The following is a 23,230-nucleotide window of genomic DNA, read 5'->3' as shown; positions in this document are numbered from 1 at the left end:
AGGCAGAACTGTCTTCCGGATTGGATTTGGAAATAAGAAAAAAGCATGACTTCTGGATTGAGCAACTGACTGGCTGGCAGCGCCCTTTACTGGAAAGCAGGGCAGGAATGCTAATTGTGATGCAGAGATGACAACCTACAGCCATGACCAAGTTCAGAAATGGTTCAGAGTCAAAGTCACTGCTTCTGGCCCAGATCCTGATGACCTCAACCCGCTGCAGTAGCGTGGCCTCCTGCCTCTCCCCACCGTGATCCTCCACATTGGTTTTCTTTCTTTTTTTTTTAAATTTTTTAAATATTTTTTTAGATGTCAATAGACCTTTATTTTATTATTTATATGTGGTGCTGAAAATCGAACCCTGTGCCTCACACATGCTAGGCAGGCACTCTCACTGAGTCCCAGCCCCACATTGGTTTTCATCTTTAGTATTTCATTGATATGTCATCCACCTCTCCGCCTTCTGCCAATCTCAGGTAAAACTGTGTCTTGGATCTTACTCCACTTAATCTCTTCTTTGTACAGCAAACTACTGATAAACAAATGTTGATATAAAAGTCTGTCGAAGAGGTAGTTAAAACTTTTGCCCAGTGTAAACTAACAATTTATAAATCCCAACAAACCCTTACAATTTGTAAATCTTAACAATTTATAGCATAGGGGCAGAAGGGGATGAGACCTCTCCTCCTCATCATAAGGATTAGGCTCCTATAACAAAGGACAGGATAACGAGAGAACAACGTAACAGAATTACTAAATCAAAGTTTTATGTGACACAGAAGCCCTTGGAAACAAAGACTCAGAGACCCAGGAAAAGCTGTCCATTTTTAGGCTTTGATTCAATGAAAAATGGACAGCTGTGCAGAAATGTGATTGCACAAAAAGGGTATAATCTAACGGTAAGAGACTCAAAGAGGAAACCCAGCCAAGCCTGCTGTTCAGATTCTTCTTGGCCTTCTCTTGTGGCAGTCCTCCCTCCCTGGTCTCGGGCCGGACCCCTTCTGGAATGAGGGCCTTGTGATCTACTACTATCAGGTAAGGTAGATTAGAGTTTCTTTAAGGCTAGTTCTTACACAGAAAGGCAGAGGGAGGTTAGAGTAATGTTTCCAGGCTTTGTGAATGTCTTCAGGGGAAAGGGCTTCTGGTGTCTGTGATGCACCCTGAGGAAGAGGAATTTTTTCATTTTCCATGGCCTGCTTTGGGGGAGAAGCAGGGGAAAGAAGGGCAAGAGAAGGTCACAAAAAACTTTGTTTCTGAGAAACTTCCAATGCTTTTCATTCAAAGTACTCAGCATGCCAAAAGCACTGTACTTGGGGTATTATTTTCTTTTTTTGGTAGACCAAACTCAGGGCCTCAAGTATGCTAAGCAAGTGTTCTAACACTGAGCTATATCCCCAGCCCTGAGATATCATTTCCTAAGCCCTAACATTAGCAAAGAAATTTATAAGAACTAACCATTTTAAGACAGCAGCTATTAGAATTCCACAGTTGAACATATAATTTTACATTTTGTAATAATAAACATTTCACTAAAGCAATAATAATTTGCTGCATCCATAAGTGGTGTAGGAAATTCAGGAAGTTCAAATGAATCAGGATTTTAATAGGAAATAACTCTGAGAAAATTATTTTGTGAGAAAATAATTAGGCTCCCAATCACTAAAATATTTATCAAGCAAAGTATTTTATCAAGAAATAAGTATTTTATCAAGAAAGCTAATTTCTTCTCAGAAAAAAAATTAGTAAAGATGTAATACAAAAGGTTTCTGCCCTGGACCATAATTTGAAAAAAGTATATTATTTTACAGTAATTAACATCTAACTATTAAACTATTAGGGAAAGATTTTCTTTTCTTTCTCTCTCTTCTTTCTTTATTATCTTTCATTCGTTCTTTCTTTCTTTCTTTTTTTGTGGTACTGAGGATTAAACTGGGGAGGCTCTATCACTGAGCTACATCTCAGCCCACTCCCACCTTTTAAAAAAAATTTTTGAAACAGTGTCTCCCTAAACTGCCCACAATGACCTCAAACTTGCAATCCTCCTGTGTTAGTCTCCCAAATCACTGGGATTACAGGCATGCGCCATCACACTCTTGGCCTCTTACATTTCTTAGTAAAGCAAAAAGACAGAAATTTAAGTTACTTTCAACAACATAATAAGATGGAACAGATTCAAATTAAACAAGACCTTCATCTACATGGTGTTGCCTTTTGTCCTTTGTGCTCCAAAGCTTATTGGTACATTAATGTTCTCCAACCTTCTCACCTTCCTCATCTTTACTGATATGGTAATGCCACTGCAGCATATTTTACTTTATAAGATTTTCTATACAATATTATTAACGATTAAATTTCTACAAGACCAATGAAATATCAAGGCCTGTGATTTCTGATTTCCACATTATATTTGAAAGACTTGGATTAAATTCTTTTTTTTAGATCATTTTTTAATTGATAACTCAATCTCTACATTCAGTATTGCATAAATTATGTGTAGATCAACTATAAGGAATCCCACGGAAACCATGCGGGACACAGGAAATCACATAAGGGAGTTTATTAAGCAAACAGAGTGTCTCCCTGCAGGGTAAGAGAGAAAATGAGAGGAAAAGAGAAAGGAAAGAGAAAGGGCACCACTAGAGAGAGTGGAAAGAGGAGGAGAAAGAGTCAGGAGGAGAGAAAAGCAAGAGAGGAAAGATGGCAGTTGAATTCCGCGGGGCTAACAGGGGACCAATAACGGAGAAGGATACTTGCAAGCTGACTGATGAACCAATAGCTAGCTAGGATGTTCACAGATTGACAGTAGTTGGGAGGCCGGGAAAATGGCTGCACTGGAAAGGTCAGGGGAGCAGTTTTGTACGTTACATCAACAATTATATTAACAATACAAACTCATGAACATTTACATAGAACTGCTGCTCTAGGTTTTGGTGCATTTTGTGCCAGGTACTTTAGTAAGTGGGACAAACACAAGGAACTCAGCTACTTTAATTCATGAGAATCGGTTTTCAAAAAAGTATATGTATAACATCTTTGAGAATATTTAATATGTCAAACCCAGGGAAATCATAGACTTAGTGACAAAAGGACTACTTTAAAAGAAAAGTTGGTGATCAAAGTATTTGGTTACAATATTGTTTAAAAATTTTAGTATTTGGACTTAGGAACCAGAAAGTATACACATACTGAGAATTGTAAGAAAAGCCCCCCATGTTTTGTTTTATAATCACTACTACACCCCGAAAGAATGGAGTGGGCTGGGCTGCTATAATATCTTCTTTGCTAGTGTATACCATTGTTTCAAAGTTTTAAACAAACAAGATGGTGATTCACATAACGGTTTTAAAATAAGATTTACTCCTCTCAAAATAAAATAAAACTAATAGGATCTCATCAACTTACAAAGGAAACTATCCAAATGTTGACCAGATTAAGCCACACTACTATTGTCCTTCACTGCCTCAGAATGCTGAGCACAAGTGTTCCCTATGAGGAAGAGGTGATGGAGAATGGCCCCATCTCTCTTGTAGTTTATAGACCCATGTGGACAAATGTCCTTCAGCTTCCCTGGGGTTTGTCTCTTTCCACACAGAATTAAAAGGGGTGAGCTAGATGGCTCTTAAGAGACCTTCCAACTAAAAGGATCTAAGTCAGCTTTGAGCAGATTTTTAGGGTGGCAAAAAAATAGGTCATAAAACAAGTGGATAAAATATTCCTCACTTTTGATCCCATCACTAGGAACTACTTTGCACTACAGTTCAAGGAAATCTTTTCCCAGTATTGTTGAAGGGTACACAAACAAGGCATTCGACAATGAAATTTTTAATAAAAATGTAAAAAAGGTCATGCCAATTTGGGTAGAAAAACAATGCACTGCCATGTTACTATCAGTAGTCAGACCTGCTCACCTCTGAATTTTGGGAACCATTAATCTTGTTGAGAAAAGGCAGACAGAAATGCACATTCAAGCCATTTGACAGAAATCTAGCAAGCACACACCTATTAACCTGTCTTGAGAATTATTGTCAGGGAAGCAGCATTAACTGGTTCTAACAGAAAGGATAAATGAGCGTTAAGTGTAGGGTAGAATTTTTTCTTTATATAACAATGATCCAAAAGGAGCAATGGTTTCTCACTTTCTGTCCCATATGGAGAATACAAACATCATTTCTTCTGGAATCTAACATACTGACTTCATTTTCAAGGCATCACTTTATTTTCCCCACAAGGTGGTCACACATTATAAACCTTAGGCATGTGACAGTCACATGATTTCTTCAGCAAGCTCCGAGGTTTCAGCAAGCTTTCCTGGAGTTTACAGCCAGAGGAGTCCTGAGGTTTCAAATATTAAAGCTTTCTCCCCAGCCACAAGTTCCTTTGATGTTTGGGTTACTGAAGACAAACTCACTGGATAATTTGTCTTCAACATAGTCCATTTCTGTTCCTAAAAGTGTCAGCTGTGCTTTCTTTTCCATGAACACTCTGACTCCATCTTGAACAACTTCTTCATCAGAATCTCCTTTGTCTTTGTATATTCCAGCGTGCAAGAAAGGCCATTACAGCCTCTAGTTGGGACACCGACTTTCACACCTACATGCTCAGGCTTATCTTTGAGAAGTTGTTTTATTTTGTTTACTGCTGAAGGTGTCAGGATGAGGGCGGCTCGGGCGGGCTACAGCTTCCTCTTGCTCACAGCCAGGACAGTGGCCTGGACTAACGAGGCCGATATCTTCAACGCCCGGCGTCATGGTGCCTCGGGCCAGAGCTCCGCCACTTCAATCTGTCTCCATGGACGCCGCGGGTGCATCGCATTAAATTCTTTTGCAAGGATCTTCAGTCTCCCCCATAATTTATCTGGAAGGAGAAAGGTAATTTTCTTTTCCCAGTTGTATTTTTATATTTTCAGTATTAACTCTTCTTTGCTTAGACCTGCTTTTCCCCCTGCAGTCCCAAATTCTGTTAATAGTGCAATCATTGTCCTGATCACCCAAATGAAACACCTGTCAGCCTTCCAACTCCCTTTTCCTTGTCCTTCCCCCACTCCTAATATTATTTATGTAATTGGGGTATGGGTCCCCTTCCTCCTCAGTCCATCTGCCAGCCTTCGATCAAGCTCTCATTAACCTTCCATTATTTCATTGTGATTAACTTCCTAATTGATTTTTCTGTCTCCAGGATCTTCTCAAATCCAGCCACGATATTGTGATTTATAATAAGATACACACACACACACACACACACACACACACACACATCGCTCTTTCTCTCCGATTTCTGATACAGAACTCCTAAACACTTGGTCATTTCTTGAGCTAGGGGTACTAGGACAATCTGTTGTTCTAATATTTGGTCTTTGACCCCAGTTCCTGACACAAAGTTCCTAATCCCTTAGAACTTCTCTGGGTGGAAGGAGTAAGTTTTGTTTTAGTGAGGCACGTGTGGGCCCTGGAGGAGGGCTGGCTCCAGGAAGCCAGAAAGGAAGTCTGCAACTTCAGCTCCACCACACGCCCTATCCTATGGGAAGGGAGAGGGCTGGAGGTTCAGTCAGCAATCAGTCATGTCTGTGTGATGAAGCCTCCATAAAAAATCCCTGAACTATAGAGTCTGAAGAGCTTCTGGATTGGGAAACATCCACGTGGTGAGAGGGCGGTGTACCCCAATTCCACAGGGACAGAAGCTCTCACATTCAGGAGTTCTACAGGATTCACTCTAATATGGCTACTTATCTGTATCCTTCATCATATCCCTTATTAAATAATAAGCTGACCAATGCGTTTCTCTGAGTCTTAGAAAATGGTTAAACCCAAGGTGGGGGTCATGGAAACTTTGATTTATAGTTGGTAGACCCAAAGTATTTGTCATGACCTGGGTCGTATGATTGGCATCTGAAGTGAGGGACAACCTTGGGGGATTATGCCCTTAACCTGTGGAATCAGACCCTAACTCCGGTTAATGTCAGAATCAAACTGAATGATAGGACACCCATGAGGGTCTATTGGAGCATTGTTTGTGTGTCCCACACAGTTTGGTGGCCTGAAGTGTGCTGAGTGTTGGGAGGATGGTAGGAGAAAAGAGACAGTATTTTTCATTAACACACCAGCCTGCACATTGCTCCCAGTTGTATCTTCCTAAGTCATAAATGGTTTCTGTACAGCTCAAACCTTTAGAGGCCACTATGACCCAACAACTAATGTGTAAACATCTTTCACCTATTCTTAGTGACCAAGCCTCAAGCAACCTTACCTCCTGCTTTCCTTCTTCACCACGTGGAGTGCCAGGCGGAGTACCTATGTCCTCCCCCTTGAGCACACACTTCAGATGGGGCTTTCCTAAGTATGTTTAAGGTCATATGTCATTGAGCATGTGGTCATTCAGCAGCAGTTAAGACCCTAAAGAAACACATTAAAGGAAGCAGTATATAAAGCAAGGCCAAGACACACATAAAAGTGTTCAAATGGTAGCACCGTTTTCTTTATTCCAGTTTTGGGGTGGTGTAACTTACATACAGTAAAGTCTACCCGTTTTAAGTGCCCAGCTGATGAATTCTGGTAAAGGTATGCTGTTGTGTCACTTGACTGCATTCCAGACATGGAGCAGCTGCATCTTCCTAAAGCACTTCCTTATACCCCTCTGCAGTCCTTTCCTTCCCTCTCCCCCAGCCTCAAGCAACCTTGATCTTCTTTTTGTCACTATGATTTTGCATCTTGCAGGGTTTCACATAAATGGAATAATATAGTCCATCGTCTCTTTTGTTTGACTTGTACCTCACATCGATTTGTTTTTGAGGTTCCCGTATATTATTGAATGTGTGGCTATTGTGTTACTTTTTATTGTTGAACAGTATTTTATGCTATGAATATGCCACACTTGATTGATTTTTGCCATTCACCAGTCACATTTTCAGTTCAGAGTTGTTAGGAATAACACAGCTATGAACATTTGCACACAAGTCTTCGTGTGGACACGTCTCCACTCTCCAGGAGTGGGAATGATGGGTTGTGCATGAGTGTATCCACACATCCACCCCTGACAACGGGGGCAGCACAGTTAGCTGGGGAAGTCCAGAGCCCCAGGCCTATCCCACAAGCTGGAGAAAAGCCCCAATTCTCAGTATCCTCATGGTTCAAAACTCCTAAATCAGTAGTAACATAAGAGCTTTTACCTCCTAGGGCTGCACACAGGCAGCCACCCTAAGGGGAAGTCTAGCAACTCAGCCCATAAAGGATAAAGCTCCCATAAAAGGCAACTCCCACTGAAGATAAGACCATAGACAAGAACTACGGAACACATGAGGATGTCTAGCTCCATACCGTCTCCATAAAGACATGCCGAAAAAAGAAAAACCCAAAGAGCAATCTTAAAGGTACTTTAAAAATAAGTGTTTATTTAATCTGTTGACTGTTTCAATTATTGTGCTTTTCTGCACTTCCTTGTGTGCGACTCTTCCCTGTTTGTTGGAGTCATCCACACCACTGGAGAATTAAGGCTATTATAGTAGAAATGCGAAGACAAAGTAATATTTGCTTTGGGGAAGGTTTTATTTCTAAAAGAAATTATAGAGAATCAAGAGGGAAGAGCTGAGAAACAAAGGGCATCAAGCCTAGAAAGGGAACAGACTGGAGCTAACCCTGTCCCCTCCCACCAGGGAAGGGCTAGAAGGAGGGCCTAGACTAGGTGAGCAAGGAAGTAAAAATGGGCTGTGGCCTTGAAAACAGTTAGGGGGCTGCATCTGAGAGGACTTGACTTGGGAAGGTCACAGGAAGATGAATAGAACCTACACATGGAGGCTGTCTGGGATTGTCTGTGACCAGAGTCTGTGGCCTGTGAAACCTGGGCCATACTCTTCAGAGGACTTGTGGCTTCGTGAAGGAGCACCTTGTCATCACCTTTGCTGTTCTCCTCAATCTGCAGGGTGAAGGCATTTGATGGAGAGTCACCTGCCTAGCACCCCTTAGATTTTTCCAGTAAAACATTTATCCCTCTCCAAGCATTTGCCAAACACCATTATAAATAATCAAACACCTCTCTGTATAATGATATAGCATAATCTCCAAAATACATTGTTAGGGTAAAAGCAAAGAGTGTATTACCTCATTTGTGTAAAAGAACAATTTATACACATACACATGCATCTGTGTACATGCACGTGTATGTATGTGTAGTTGTTTATTTACTTATTTTCATGTGTGACAATAGCTATAAAGAATACACAAGAAGCTGGTGCAGCAGTTGTCTCTGGAAAGAAGAGTGACTGAGGAGTCGAATGGGTAAAAAATTCCTTATACTGTAAACTCTTTGGTTCCTATTTATTACATGGTCCTGAAACAGAATAAAATGATATAAATAAATATTCACACCACAACAGCAACTTTTGTTCCTAGATAAGTTGTCTGGAGAAACCCTCACATATGTACAAAGGAAGGTAATGCAACGTTCTTTATAAGGGTGAAGCAACAGAAACAGCTGGAATCTTAATAGGAGAATGAGTATATGCCCTATGAAATACCATAGAGCAGTCACATAGAATAATAGATGTAGCAGAGAGCAGCAGATTTGAAGGGAACTGGACTGATCTATCTACACCTCCACATGGAGAGACTACGAAACACATAGAGTAGGAAAAGAACAAAACATAAAAAATATGGTTAGCATACAACTTAAGTTAAATTCTTAAAATAGGCCAGGCACAGTGTCTGTAATCCCAGCAGTTTGGGAGGCTGAGGCAGGAGGATAGAGAGTTCAAAGCCAGCCTCAGCAACTTAGCAAGGCCCTAAGTAACTTACTGAGTCCCTGCCTCTAAATAAAATATAGAAAGGACTGGGGATGTGGCTCTGTGGTTAAGTGCTCCTGGGTTCAATCCCTGGTACCAATAATAATGATAATAATAATAACAATAAATTAATTTTAAAACACCAAGTAAAAGCATAAAAATGGGCTAGAAAGATACCAAACCCACAATAACTTACCTCTGTGGAGGGCAAGGTTGGGGTGGGTAATATTTTTTTTTCTTCAAAACAACTACAAAAAGAAAAATAGGACATGAAGTAAAGACAAAATGTTTAAACTCTTTAGTTCTGAGCAATAGAAATTTACGTGCTTGTTATTTTATTCTTGTTGCTTTTCTGTATTTGAACCACCATTCCTAGAAATTAAAAGTGAAGTACACATATCCAGATGAAATCCTCCATACAGATCCTTTTATCATTTTCACAAATTCAAGTACATTGTGAACAATCAGCCTTGACATTATTTGAAAGTATTCCTTAAAAAAAATATATATATATATATAAATATATATATATAAATATATATATAAATATATAAATATATATATAATATATATATAAATATAAATATAAATATAAATATATATATATATATATATATATATTTTTTTTTTTTATGACTGGGGCTGTGGCTCAGTGGTAGAGCGCTTGCCTAGCATGTGTGAGGCACCGGGCTTGATTCTCAGCACCACATATAAATAAGAGAATAAAATAAAGGTCTATCGACTCTAAAAAACATTTTTAAAAAATGTCTTATATAAAACGTTCTATTGGAGGTTTAAAAACATCCAGAGACTGTGGTTTTGCATGTTGTATTGCAGAAGGCGCAACGGGGTGAAATCACCAGGACCGAGAACACAGGGACGCAAGTCTGAGGCTTGCTGCCGCATGACTCTCGAGCACGCCCACGCTGGTCCCCCACCATCCTTCCCAGTTCCACTCAGCAGATCCTCTCAAGGAAGCAAGAAGACTGTCCTCCGGCAAGCTCATTTTCCCGCGCCTCTTTGCTCTTTGTGGAAATTAATACATTCTGTAGGCGGAGCTTGTAGACAACCCTGTTAAAACTTGTCTCCCCACTTACCTGAGCACTTTGGTTCCAGCAGCCTGCCAGCCGACTCGCAACTAGCCAAAATGATACCTGGAGGCTTGACTGAGGCCAAACCCGCCACTCCAGAAATCCAGGAGATTGCTAATGAGGTGAGTTGGTGCCATTTCAGGAAAAAGTTGGATCCAAAATCTCAGTTCATCTTTTGGCCCTGTGTTAGGCGGGGTGGGAGAACATGAAAACCAGAGCATTGGGGGAAATGGGGCTTTGTCCAAGCTTTCCTGCAGCTAAAAATGGAACACTGAGCCTTTCAGACAAAACCTGGAATAATCCCAACACTGCAAGAGTGACCTCGACCAAGTCACTGTTCCTTGTCAGAGCCTCGTTTACCCATTTGTAGAACAATTTGTTTCGGATCATCTCTCTAAGGCTTTACTTAAATGAATGGTTTTAAGATTACTAATTCGGTTACTGGTGAATTTTTTCAATCTCTGTGAAAACAACAAGTAATAAAAGTCTAAGGTCGTTAACTATGGGATAAACTGGACTTTGAATGCACTTCAGGGAGATCGTTTTTAAATGGGTTGAATGAAGAACAGTATTGTAAACGAAGTCAGTTACAGACTTCCTTTGCATCTGTCCAAATAGTGCTGTAGTCATTTAGGAGTTAGAGGATGATTCAATTAGAGAGAAATAATATAGCCTATGGCGATTCCAGGACCACCACATTGATTATGGTAAGAATAGAACTCTAAATGATTTTAGCATGTTGATACATTTTAGGTGGTGTTTAATTAGCTCCCACCTAAGTTTATAATTTATTGCCTCATTTTCTAATCCTTCTTGTTTTTTCTCTCTGAATCATCATTCTATGACATTATTTGGCCAATCAAATTGACTTTCTATGTAAGTGATAGAGACAAGATCCTTTATTTTAGGGCCCTGAAATTCCAGAGGCCTGGAATTCAATCACTCATTCTTTAGAGCTAAATAGTTCTTTTTCAGAAGTTTGCTTACTTAACATTAGAGTTTCTTATTCTTGGAGAATATACTGAGTCATTAATACTTTTATTTGAATCCCTGTATCACATCAGTGTCCTCAAACTTGAATGTGCCCAAAAGTCCCTGTGAGTCTTGATAAAACACAGATTCTAACTCAGGAGTCTGAGGTGGACCTGAGATTCTGCATTCCTACCGGGGTTGCAGGTGCTGCTGCTGCTATTCCTGGCCTCACCGCCTACAGGACCAGAGGTGTATGTTATCCTCCAAGATCCCTGGGAGATGAGGCTTTTAAAATAGGGTGCCAAAATAAAAGTTCTCAATTTCATTTGGAAAAGTCTCCTGCCCCACTAACCTCAGAGCTGTAAGGACGAAACCAAAATAATGTGCATAAAAATGACTTGAAATTTAAAATATGCATAGGTAAGACACCGTAATCGTTTATTTCAAATTTTTGCCTGAAATCATCCCTGAGCCCCCCAAGTCTCCCCGAGACTCTCCAGGAACCAGAGTTGTAAGGGGATAGGAAGCAATAGAAATTTGAAATATAGCAGATACAGAGCATTTCAATGATTTTTAAAAGTCTATCACCTTAGTTAGTTAGACTCATTACTATTTTAAATTTACTTTGTGTGTGTTTGTGTGTGTGTTTGTGTGTGTATGTATGTTGGGGTCCTCCTGTGTTGCTCAGGCTAGTCTCAGACTTGGGGACTCCAGTGATCCTCCTTTCCTCTGCTTTTCAAGTAGCTGGCACAAGTGTACACCACCTTGCTTAGCAAGAATAATTTTTTTTAAATAAGAAGCTACTAGAAGGCCTTGTATTGTTAACAATGCCATCTGTGAGCACCGTCTTAATTATAAAAGTAATTCAAAAGTGTGTTTACCTCAGGCTCCAACTTTGTCAGAGGTGTCATGGGAAGTAGGTATTAACACTGCTACCTCACCCCATAAAGGCGCTTTTTAGTTTTAAAAACTTTGACCTCCATTGGACCTCACATTTGATCTTCATAACCCTGGAGCAGGTAGAGAGGACATTACGTCCAATTTTCAGATGATGAAACCAAGATTCAAAGTGGCTAAGACTCACCTGATTAAGAAATTAGCCTCCCTCCAGAGTTTTGACTGGCAGCCCCTTCCTCCACACAGTGTTAGCACATGGAGAAGTTTCGCGGGTGCAGGAACACACCGAGGAGTAAGAGTGTGGCAGTCTGGCCTCCTCACTGCAGGTTCCAGCCTCACATTTAAGTCACTATGAGAAACACACGTGGATGAAGCATCCATGGTATGTGTGTTTCCTGACTATCTCCTAGGTGTCTAGCCTTGTGCTAAATTTTACAGAAGCTACATTAGAGCTGTAAGATTTGGCCCCTGCCCTCAGGAGCTAACGGTGCAGTGGGGGAAGTCCAGATATCTAGAACATTAGCCAATTAGGTACTTTTTCATAACCATAGGTTTTGGACCAGTGAGCATGCTAGAGATTGCTTGTCAACCCTCCTTACCTTATTACCTTCAGGGAAATGATTACTGTGTGGGGGTGCAGCTCCTCAGCTGCTGAACTCCCACTTGTCTCTCATCTGCTCCCCATTGTAGGAGACAGTCTTAAGGGACAATTCCCAGATAAGTGTTGGAAGGTAGAAGTCAATAAACTGTAGTTTAGGAAGCACTTTCACATCCATTACATCAGTTATTCCCCCACAAACAACTCCAAGAGTCAGAGGCTATTGAAAGTACTTGATAGTGAGGAAATTGAATCAATTCCTCCAAGATTCTAGAACTGGTTGTGTCCCCCGGCAGGGCTAGGCTAGTGGGTAGGTGCTGGTCATCACACATCTACTGTGATGTGAGGAAGTTCCAGGGAACATCTCCACTGCCTATCATTTACTTTGTAGTTTTGTTTCTTCAATTTTTAAGTTTATTTCTATTTTTTAAAATCACCTGTTAAAATGCAAGCTTTTTCAGCTCTTAGAAGTGTTGATGATTCTGAGGTTCCTCTCTCCTTATCTGGGAGCTTCTTAGTGGAATGCCAAGTAAAGGAAGAACCCCACTGGGGTGGGAGGGAAAGAAGAATAGGAAAGGACATCACAGGAGAGAGCAGTGTCACAGATGAGTGGGAACTGCACATGCCAGGAACTGACAGCTAAGTGAAAGAGGGATGTTGGATGAGGTCAGAAAGAAAGTCAAACAAAGGGTTAGAACTGAGAGGGTTCATATTTGAAGGTAGAAGACAAGACAACAGAGACAGAATGGATCATGTACTGAGAGATGCTGAAAGAACTTGGTCAGAGTATTCTTGGAAGAAGACTTCTCTTCCAAGTCTCTCTCTGTTGGTTGATAGTAGTCATTGCTCTGTCTGTCTTTTCTATTTTGGGAGACAAGTTGTTATAAAGGAAAACAACTGCGATCTTCTCATTCAGAAGACACTGATTATGTAGACAGCACTGCATGGACTGTTCTGATAGGCAGGAGAATAAAACGGTCCTTGGCTGCAGGAAAATTTACAAAATGGAATGGAGGTGAGAAGACACATGATGAAACAAAGAGCCATACATGAACTCAACCATGGAAAGCCATGATATATGTAATAAAGGACCAAATACATAGATAACCCCAACAGCAGAAATCTCCAGATCACTATTGCTGATCTGTTATCTTAAATCATATGTAAATAACTACTGGATTAGAATTCAGTATAAGTATGTTTATTTGTTATTTTAATAATTATTTTTGGAAATAAGGACTATTAGTACACATACAAATATGCGTGCATATGACACCCCCACACATGCCTTAAGTCACTCGCCTGCTGAATACCATTTCTGGCAAACACACAAAACATAATTTTTATGTGCCAGGATACCACACAAACATATCTGCATACCATCCTGGACACACCCTGAAATTCAGCACCTCCTGGTTCTCACTCACCCATCACAGATTTATGTTCCCCTCTCCTACCTCAGCCTCCTCATCAGTCAGTCATGTCTCCCACTGCCCCACACCCGGAAACCTGCCATTCAGCCACACCAGAATCCTCCAGGCACTTACCCTCCCATCTCCATCCGAACATGCTGGGGCCCACTTGGTCACTCTTCCATGACAGGTGGTTTTGTACACTCCTCCACCCCTGATTTCCATGAATCTGTGAGCTCCTGTCATTCCAGCCTTCAATTAGAGATCACTCCCACGGCCTCTGCCTCCTCCTCAGGTTCTTCTCCAAGATCAGCGATCTCTGCTCAAGGAGGATGAGAACCACAGAAAACTCACTCATCCCAACTCTGAATTCACACCCAATAACCACATGAGGACCCTGGGACCACAACATTCCTTCAGTCCAATTTGTTCCTCATTTTAAGAAACTACCTTCTCTTTCCTCAGTTTCTCAATCCCTCCTGTCCCCCCATGGTCCCTCCAGCAGGATGTATCAGTTCCTTCCCTTCTTAGAAAACTGCAGACATCTGGTGAGACAATGCCCCAATTTACCTTTCCCCAGCTGGATCATACCCATCCCTCTGAGAGGAGACTCTGTCCTCCTTTCTTCAGCCAGTCCCTCCATTCTTGGCCAGGTGACTTCAGTTCTTCATCCAGGTGCCTTGCCTCATACTTCCTCCTTTCTTCCAAACACATCAGATAACAAATGTGCACCAGACACACCCTACAAGACCCACCATCCTTTCACACAACTACCAAACTCTCCTTCCTGAACTTGTAAAATTTTCCAACACACGGTCTCTCCATGTCACCACTCTCATCTCTGTCCGTCCTCTGCATAGTTCAAGTGTTTCTGAAGAATGATTACAGATTAGGGAAAATGCCTGGATGTTGGGTGTCACATGATTTAATCTTCAGATCCTAAAAAACAGACAACCCCCCAAGATCTGTGCTCTGCAGCAATAAGAAAAGCTTGAACAGCTCTGGAGTAAATCTGTTTTACCAGGCGCTTCTCCCTCATGGCCTCCTTCTTTTGACTTGGGGCAAAGTGCTAAACCCACACTGTTCCCTCCAGGTTCTCGGCCACTACTGCACGTGGCAGGCTGAGTAAGGGAAACTCCAACTGGATTCAGCACAAGGCCTGTCCATAGCAGGTTCCTGACCACCACTCACAGCTGGCTTCCTTCCCCTCAGTGCCCACCCTGGGGCTCTTTCAGCACTAAGCTACCTTCTGAATTTCAAAGCTTCACTTATAAGCTCCCCAGTTTGCCCCTTTCCCTAGCCCCCTGCTCAAATCTCATCACCCAGACCCATAGCATCTAACGCTGAACAGTGCAAATCTGTTCTACTGGAAGTTGAGAGGGAGGCTGCACATTACACATCCAGCAAACCAGAAACTGGGGCAACCCACATGACAGGTGCCAAGGCACAAAGGAAATACACCAGAGCACTTGGCATGAACTCTCTCATGGAAAACTCTGCACTTGTGATCTGCACGCATGCCATGGAAAGGTCACAAATTTGGATCTGTTCATAGAACAGACAGAAATAAAAAAGTATGATTTGAGCTGAAAAAAAAAAAAAATGACCAGAAGACTGAAAACCAGGACTGCATAACAGATATTTAGGTTTCAGGCAAAGACTTTAAAATAGCTAGGACTGTGATTGAAATTTTTCAACCTTAAGCAATCAGGCTCTCCTCACAGCTTCCTTACTTGGAAAATGATGTTAAATCAGTCCTGTTGGGAGTCAGCGTAGAGATAAACCCTTTCCAACTCAGCTCCTAACTCAGTTCCTAATCCCTCCTTTGGCAGCTCAAAAGGGTCAGCACCAGAAGAGCCTAAGACAGCAACCCCTTTTCCAGGTCAGCTTCTCTCTGCCATCTGTCCCTGGTCTCCTCCTGTCTTCCCACCCAGCCTCTTGCCATTTTGGTTTGTTCTCTCTCTGTCCTCTCCCTTTCTCCACTTTGGAACTTCATTTTCCAACTCAACAAAGCAATCGCCTTCTTCCCACTGACTCTGAAGGTTATGGGAGAAAAGGGTCCACAGAGTGGCCCTTCAAAAGTGTCCGAGAATTCAGTCTGCAAACGTCTACATACATCTTTAAAAACAGTTCTGCTGGATGAACTAAGACACCAATAGGAAAGGACTCAAAACATCTGCCCACTAATTGGAAAGACGGGATGGCCTCAGCAGAACCTCGGATACCCTGGAGACTTGACTGAAGCTGGCTGCACATTAAATGCTTTCATTAGGAGAGCATCTCATGTCAGAAAGTAAGGAAGTGCTCATGAAATGCTGGAGCCATGTTGAGGAGCAACAATGACAACAACAACAACAACAAAAAAAGTAGTAATGAATTATAACTTTCGAAATAAACACCCACAAGTCACATTAATAGAAGTAATAAATGAATAGGAAAAGGGAGACAGTCTTCCTTATAGTAAAATTTCAATTAACAGATATACAAGGAATGATAGAAATCAAATAATAATTTGTCAAACACCACAGTAAAAATTGTTGTTGGGGAGAAACATCACATGATAAATTGGTGAATGAAAATCTAATGAAAAATATAGGACAGGGGCTGGGGAGATAGCTCAGTCGGTAGAGTGCTTGCCTTGCAAGCACAAGGCCCTGGGTTCAATCCCCAGCACCCAAAAAAAAAAAAAAAATATATATATATATATATATAGGACAGTTGAATGTGTCTCTTCAAAAAAATTATATTAATTACAAAGGGGGAAAATAGTAACTTTTCAGTGGCAGAAACAAGCAGACAACCTAAGTGATGGAAATTAACATCAGCACCACGGAAACATGCAGCTTTTCCTGGGATGCATGAGGAGCACGTTAACCTGTGCCATCCTTACAGAAAGATGTAGCATACTAACCAACAGAAGGTCAGGCAAACCCAAATCCAGGGATGTTCTGCAAAGCAACAATTCAGTATTCTTCAAAAGTGTCAAGATCAGGAGCAAAAAAGACAAAAGGATGGAAGAGATGAGGGAGACGTGATGACTAAATGTAGTTAGGATCCCGGAGCAGAAAAGGGACATTTTGGGGACAACTGGCAAAATTCTAATGAGGTTTATAGATGACTTAATAGTATTATATCATGTTGATTTCCTGGTTTTGATGATTATATTATAGATATGTAAGATGGTAACATTAGGGGAAATTAAATACTATAAAGGAATTCAATATGTTATTTTCACAACTCTAAGTGTGAAATTGTTTCAAAATAATTTTTTACAAATAAATAATAATTATCACTCTTTTTCTTAATTAATCAAAGGCATATATAACTGCTGGAGCTTTACCAGTCAAAATGTTGCTATATTGAATTATCACATTGATTTGATGTTAATTCAGCCTAAACCAACAAAGTTTGACATTTTGATACATGTAATTTTTTTTTTTTTTTTTTGGTACTGGTGATTGAACCCAGGGGCACTTAACCACTGAGCCACATCCCTCACCCTTTTTAATTTTTATTTTGAGACAGGGCCTTGCTAAGTTGCCCAGGCTGTCCTCAAACTTGTGATCCTCCTGCCTCAGCCTCTGAGTCACTGGGATTGCAGGCTTGTCTCACCACCCCCAGCTTAATTCATGTAATCTTAAAGATAAATGTTTTTTGTTGAAATATGGGAAACAGCTCACAGATCTCATTGTCATTACTGAGAACTGTTAAGAGTATAAGGTTCCCAGAATTTTAAATCACATAAATAGAGTTCAATATATATTTACTAATTTGTTTCCTTTTTTCTCTTTTTAAGGTCAAACCACAGCTTGAAGAAAAAACAAATAGGACTTATGAACAATTCGAAGCTGTAGAATACAAAACTCAAGTAGTGGCTGGAATAAATTACTACATTAAGGTTAGAGTTCGATGTCCACTTTAGCATTCAAAGATATCATATTTCTTATTTGCTGTGGTGTTTCTTGTTTCCCTACCATACACTTCATTCATTCTGACTATCCAAAATGAAGATGCCTACCATGATACCTTACAAGTGATAGACTCTCAAATCCAGCAAATGGCGTTGCATTTACAGTACTTTTCTTCTCATGAATTTAGCTTTTTTTTTTTTTTTTTTTGGGTGCTGGGGATCGAACCCAGGGCCTTGTGCTTGCAAGGCAAGCACTCTACCGACTGAGCTATCTCCCAGCCCCTGAATTTAGCTTTTTTAAAAAAAAAATATTTTATTTGTTCTAATTAGTTGTATGTGACAGTAGAATGCATTTATATATTTTGATAGATTGTACATAAATGGAGTGTAATCTCTAATTTTTCTGATTATACATATTGTAGGATCACATCAATCTTAACTTAATTTCTAGAACTTGTATAGGAAAACATTTCACAGCAGTTCAGGGCACACTTGTTTTGTGGCCCTGGTTGCTTTACGTGTATGGTGGGAGGGCTTGAGGGCCTGGGGCCAGACCAGATAGTGTCTTAAAGCCTATGTTCCTCAGAGCTTTATGATTCTGTATGCCCATATTAAATGGATCTTTAAAATGGCTTGAACCATTATCTAGGAAAAGACTGCACACCACTTTTACCCTCAACTAAGTATTTTAATTAATATAATTTAAATATTATTTTTGCAACTCAGTAGATCAAACTTGTGGCACTCTAGGTATAGTTTTAAGCAGTGGTATATTTAAAATATTTTTTAAATTGATTTTATAGTTATATCAAACCATTAAGTGATGCATTGACTCAGTTCTAATGAAAGAAACTATTATTATCATTATTATTATTAGTAGTAGTAGTAGTAGTACCAGGGATTGAACTCAGGGGCACTTAACTACTGAGCCATATCCCCAGCCCTTTTTATTTTTTATTTAGAGACCAAGTCTCGCTAAGTTACTTAGGGCCTCACTAAGTTGCTGAGGCTGCCTTTGAACTTGCTATCATCTTGCTTCAGCCACCCAAGCCACTGGGATTACAGGTGTGTACCATCACACCCAGCTAAAAATTCTTTTGATGTTACCAAAAGGGAACCAGTTCAACAAGTCAATCATGGATATATGTGGGAGCCATTCTTATTCTTATATATTAAAAAGATAACAATTCTGATTTTAAAAAGAATAACAGTGCTGGTGTAGTTCAGTGACAGATCACTTGTCTAGTACTCATGAGGCTATGAGTTCAGTCCCCAGCACTGTAATCATAACAACAACAGACATTCAAGTGTATTTACTTATTCTTTACTTAACCATTTGACCAGGACACAGTATGGTTTATTTCTCTTTAACAAATAACTACTTAAGATATTAAAAATTAATGTTTTCAGCAAACAAAATACAGTAAGTGGAACTAGTCAGCTTAGCATAAGAAAGTTATGAGCCAGGTGCCATGGTGCGTACCTATAATCCCAGCAAATCAGGAGGCTGAGGCAGGAGGATAGCAAGTTCAAAGCCAGTCTCAGTAATTAAGCAAGGCCCTATCTCAAAATAAAAAATGGGCTCAGTGGTTAAGCACCCCAGGGTCCAATTCCTGGTACATTAAAAAAAAAAATAAGAAGAAGAAGAAGAAGGAAAAAAACAAAAGAAGAAAGGAAGAAAGGAAGAAAGGAAGGAAGGAAGAGTTACAATACTGGGTTATCTAGGTGAATCAGTTCAGTGCTACCATATGTGGGCTCCTGGTAAATACTGGGCCCAGGGGAGATACATGTGAATGAGACCCTGCTGTATCCTCAAAAGCAATGTCATCATTTTGTCATTTCTCAGTCTTTCTTCACAGCTGGAAAAGAAAGTTTTCCAGTTAAAAGTTCTTTTGTTCAAAGATAGGAATCTTTCCATCAAAACTGGGATCACTTTAATAATTTAGGATTAATACTAATGCATAAATATCACATAGTTACTCCCTTATGCATTCCTTTAAAAGCTCATCAGAAAATGATCTTGAAAGTTTCTTCCCTTGACCACTCTACTACCCTTTCCTATCCAGAGTTCCCTCCTTACTTCCTGCAGTGTGGCTGTGGATTCCTTCAAGCTGAGCCACTCTCTAGAGTTAAGATCTTGCCAGTGACCTCACCATCTCTCAATGTCCCACCTTCCTATCAAGAGGCAGGGTGTTCGAGTGGAAGGACCACAGCCTCTGGTGTCAGTTCATCCTGGGTTTGAACCTTTATTCCACTCATTCTGCAAGTCAAAACCTGTGATCAAAGGCTGTCTTCTGAGCCTCAAGTCCTAACCTGAACAATGGGGATAATGACTTCTACGTGCTTACACTGTGCCAAGCACTGTTCCAAGAGTGGGGCGTGTCCTAACTCATTTTTAATACAATCTACGGGAAAGTATTAGCCACTTCTATTCTATTATTGATGAGAAGATTGAACCCTGGTTAAGTGAAGTAACTAACTGAGGTCATAGAACTGTAAAAGCAGAGCCAGGATTGAGACCCAGAGCACTGGCCGTGCTGTCTCTAATAATGTTTGCAGAGGTCAATGCCCTGTTCTAAACATAAAATAAGCGCTTTTACCCTGTTCAGTCAAAAGAACATAGATGTTGGAATCTAATGAAACTGGGTTTGAATTTGGGTTCTGCCATTTACATCATGAGAGATTTATAGAGAATAATAATAATCTCTTTATCTGTTTCTGCATCTGTAAAATCGATATTATTCCACCTTCAGGTCTGTAATAAGAAGTAAATATAATCAGGTGTATAAAATGCTCATCACCATCTTATAGTATCATAATAAACTTTGACAAATGGCATTTGTTAAAATTAAGATAGGAAGGGACAGCAGAGCACAATAGATACCATCTAAGACAAAAATTTTATTGTCCCAAACAAGAAACAAAGTGGAAATTCTTCCTGTGGTTTTCCAGGTCCTGGATTTATGCCCAAACTACCATCTCAACCTTCATACTATGACTTCAGGATCCCTTCTCTTTACAAGGGAGGCTGGCCACCCTGCCCCTGCTCAGTCCTAAAACACAGTGGATATTTATAAAAGTAGGTTCTAATACAGTAGAGGTATGGAAACCATACAACCAAAATTTTTACAGCAATTCTCATTTTCTTCTCTCTTATCAAATAACGTGGCAAACAAAGTGTCCTAATTTACAAGTCAAAAAAAAAAAGGATCACCAAAAATATAGGCTGTTGCATATTTCTGCTCTGTGCATCTTTGGGGGAAAAAAAAGCTTCTCTGGGTTGTTATTTGTACCCAGATATTATGATAAAAAATACAATTAAATGAATCTAGGACATGTGCTTCTTCTTACCACACCATCAGCCTGCCCTTTCTCTCATGAAATACGATGAGGGATTCACAGAAGCTGAGTGTAGGAACACTGGCCCAGGTCTAGACTGTTCCAGAAAGGCATATGTCAGTGAGTTCTTTCTAGACCCATAACTTTTTTCTGTTGATGTAGATCCTTATGAATAAATCTCCTTTTCCTTTTTTGTCTTATACCTTTCAGATACGAGTAGGTGATGATAGTTACATTCACTTGAAAATATTCAAAGGTCTTCCTGGACAAAATGAGGAATTGGTACTTACTGGTTACCAGACTGACAAAAGCAAGGATGACGAGCTGACCGGCTTTTAGCAGGATATTCCAAAAGTGGTCTGATTCCTTCTGCTGGCTACTGATTAATGATAATGACCAACATCACCATCAATAAAGAAGCATTCCTTTTCAATACATTATTTCTTCAATTTTTACTCATTTGTTGTATTAAATATAAGTGACCTCTTCTTTCTCAAAATCAGCTGTTATTACTTTAGGGTAGAAATTCTGTGCAAGTTAACATCAGTTAGAAATCTCATAAAAAATGGGCCTCAGTACTACCTCCAGTCTAAGGATTACTATGGCATATGGACATTTGGTGCTATTATGTTCTTCCAATGAACTTCCCCCTTATCATTATGAAATATTCCATTCTATCTCTGGTTATAGACCTTATTCTGAAGTCTGATACTAATACAGGTAACACAATTTGTTTTGGCTGCTATTTAGTGTTTTGATGATATAACTTTTTTAAACCTTTTACATGGTTTCTCTTTAAAGAATTTTTATTATAGAAATATTATGCTCCTGGAAGAAATTATTCTTAACTATTGACAGCATTTATTCCAAAGTAATGTAATAGTCTTTTGTTTTCTTCTTGATAGGTTTTTAATACTTTTCTAAAATAAAAAAATTGTTATTAGACATGGGGGGGTCAGACCTAACACAATTGGCTAAAGAATGGTGCTACCCCCACCCCCACCATCAGCAGACCGGATGCTGGGCTTCCAATACTCAGCCTCCCTCTTCTTTGTGGTTACTGAGAACCCAACATTCCATCTCCACCCTCATATTTTAAAATTAAATCAGGTAGTTCACAAAACATATTTTTATTTTGAAGCAATCTTAAATGTACAGAAAAACTGCAATAAATCTTTTTTTCCCCAGATGTTGGACAGTCAGTTACCTACAGTGATTCTCTGTCATTAATACTAGTCCTCACTAGTACAAATAGGATGTGCACGTCCCACAAAAAGGATATTCTCCTACATTGGTAAAATGCAACCATTACAATCAGGAAATTAACACTGATGTTCTGCTGATGTCCAGTCCCGACCCCATTCAAATTTCCCCAGTTGTCCTGATGATGTCCTTTATTACAAAAGATCCAGTCCAAAACCATATGTTCCATTTAATTGCCACTTCTCTTTTTTATAACATTTTGAGATAATTTACATACCATATAATTCACCCATTTAAGTGTACAATTTGGTGGTTTTTAGAATGTGCCCAAGTGTGTACAAACGTCACCATCAGTTTTAGAACATTTTAATTGCCTCAGAAAGAAACCCTTACCCTCTATCACCTCCCCATTCTCTTCTGCCTCTTGCTCCATCACCCCTAAGCAGCTACTAATTTTCTTTTCTGTCTAGAGCTACCTATTCTAGACACTTCATGTATACAGAGTCATATCATATACGGTCTTTTGTAGCTAGTAACTAGCATCTTTCATTTAGCATGATGTTTTCAAGATTCATACATGTTTTAGCATATAACAATATTTTAGTCCTTTTTTATTTAATGGAATAATATGTATTTCATTCTGTAAACATAGTGGATAATACATTTTCATAATTTTTATTATCTATTGAAAGTATAGTTGCATATACGCATATATACATACAGTACAAAGTGTTATGATTTCTGAATATAGTGTGGAATGATTACATCCAACCAATTAACTCATCCATCCCCTCAAACATTTGATGTGTTTTGTGATAACATTTGAGATCTACTCTTTCAGTGATATTAACACACGCAGTACTCAATTGTTTGCTCTATTCATCATGCTGTGATTAAATTTGTTTTTAAACACCCCAAATCAAACTTATTCCTCTTATAAAACCAAGACTTTGTACCCTTTGTTTACCCTTTCCCCATTCCTGCCAACCCCCAGCTTCAGGTAGCCACTATTCTACTCTCTATTTATAGGAGTTCAGTTGT

General features: G+C 39.7%; 1 protein-coding gene and 1 pseudogene across 1 annotated transcript; one reads left to right on the top strand and one right to left on the bottom strand.

The window, feature by feature from the left end:
* Nucleotides 1–4,337: 4,337 nt before the first annotated feature.
* On the bottom strand, nucleotides 4,338–9,708 carry LOC124993651 (iron-sulfur cluster assembly 1 homolog, mitochondrial-like; annotated as a pseudogene).
* A 109-nt stretch (nucleotides 9,709–9,817) lies between these two features.
* Nucleotides 9,818–21,426, top strand: Csta (cystatin A). Its single transcript, XM_047564759.1, has 3 exons — nucleotides 9,818–9,980; nucleotides 17,534–17,635; nucleotides 21,197–21,426. The coding sequence occupies exons 1-3, from the start codon at nucleotides 9,915–9,917 to the stop codon at nucleotides 21,323–21,325; spliced, it is 297 nt and encodes a 98-aa protein (XP_047420715.1). The 5' UTR covers nucleotides 9,818–9,914; the 3' UTR covers nucleotides 21,326–21,426.
* Nucleotides 21,427–23,230: the final 1,804 nt, after the last annotated feature.

This window comes from Sciurus carolinensis, chromosome 9 (genome assembly GCF_902686445.1).
Source record: "Sciurus carolinensis chromosome 9, mSciCar1.2, whole genome shotgun sequence".
In the NCBI taxonomy this organism is placed as follows: Eukaryota; Metazoa; Chordata; class Mammalia; order Rodentia; family Sciuridae; genus Sciurus; species Sciurus carolinensis.
The sequence above is the reverse complement of the archived record's forward strand: the minus strand, read 5'-3'. Positions and strand labels throughout refer to the sequence as shown.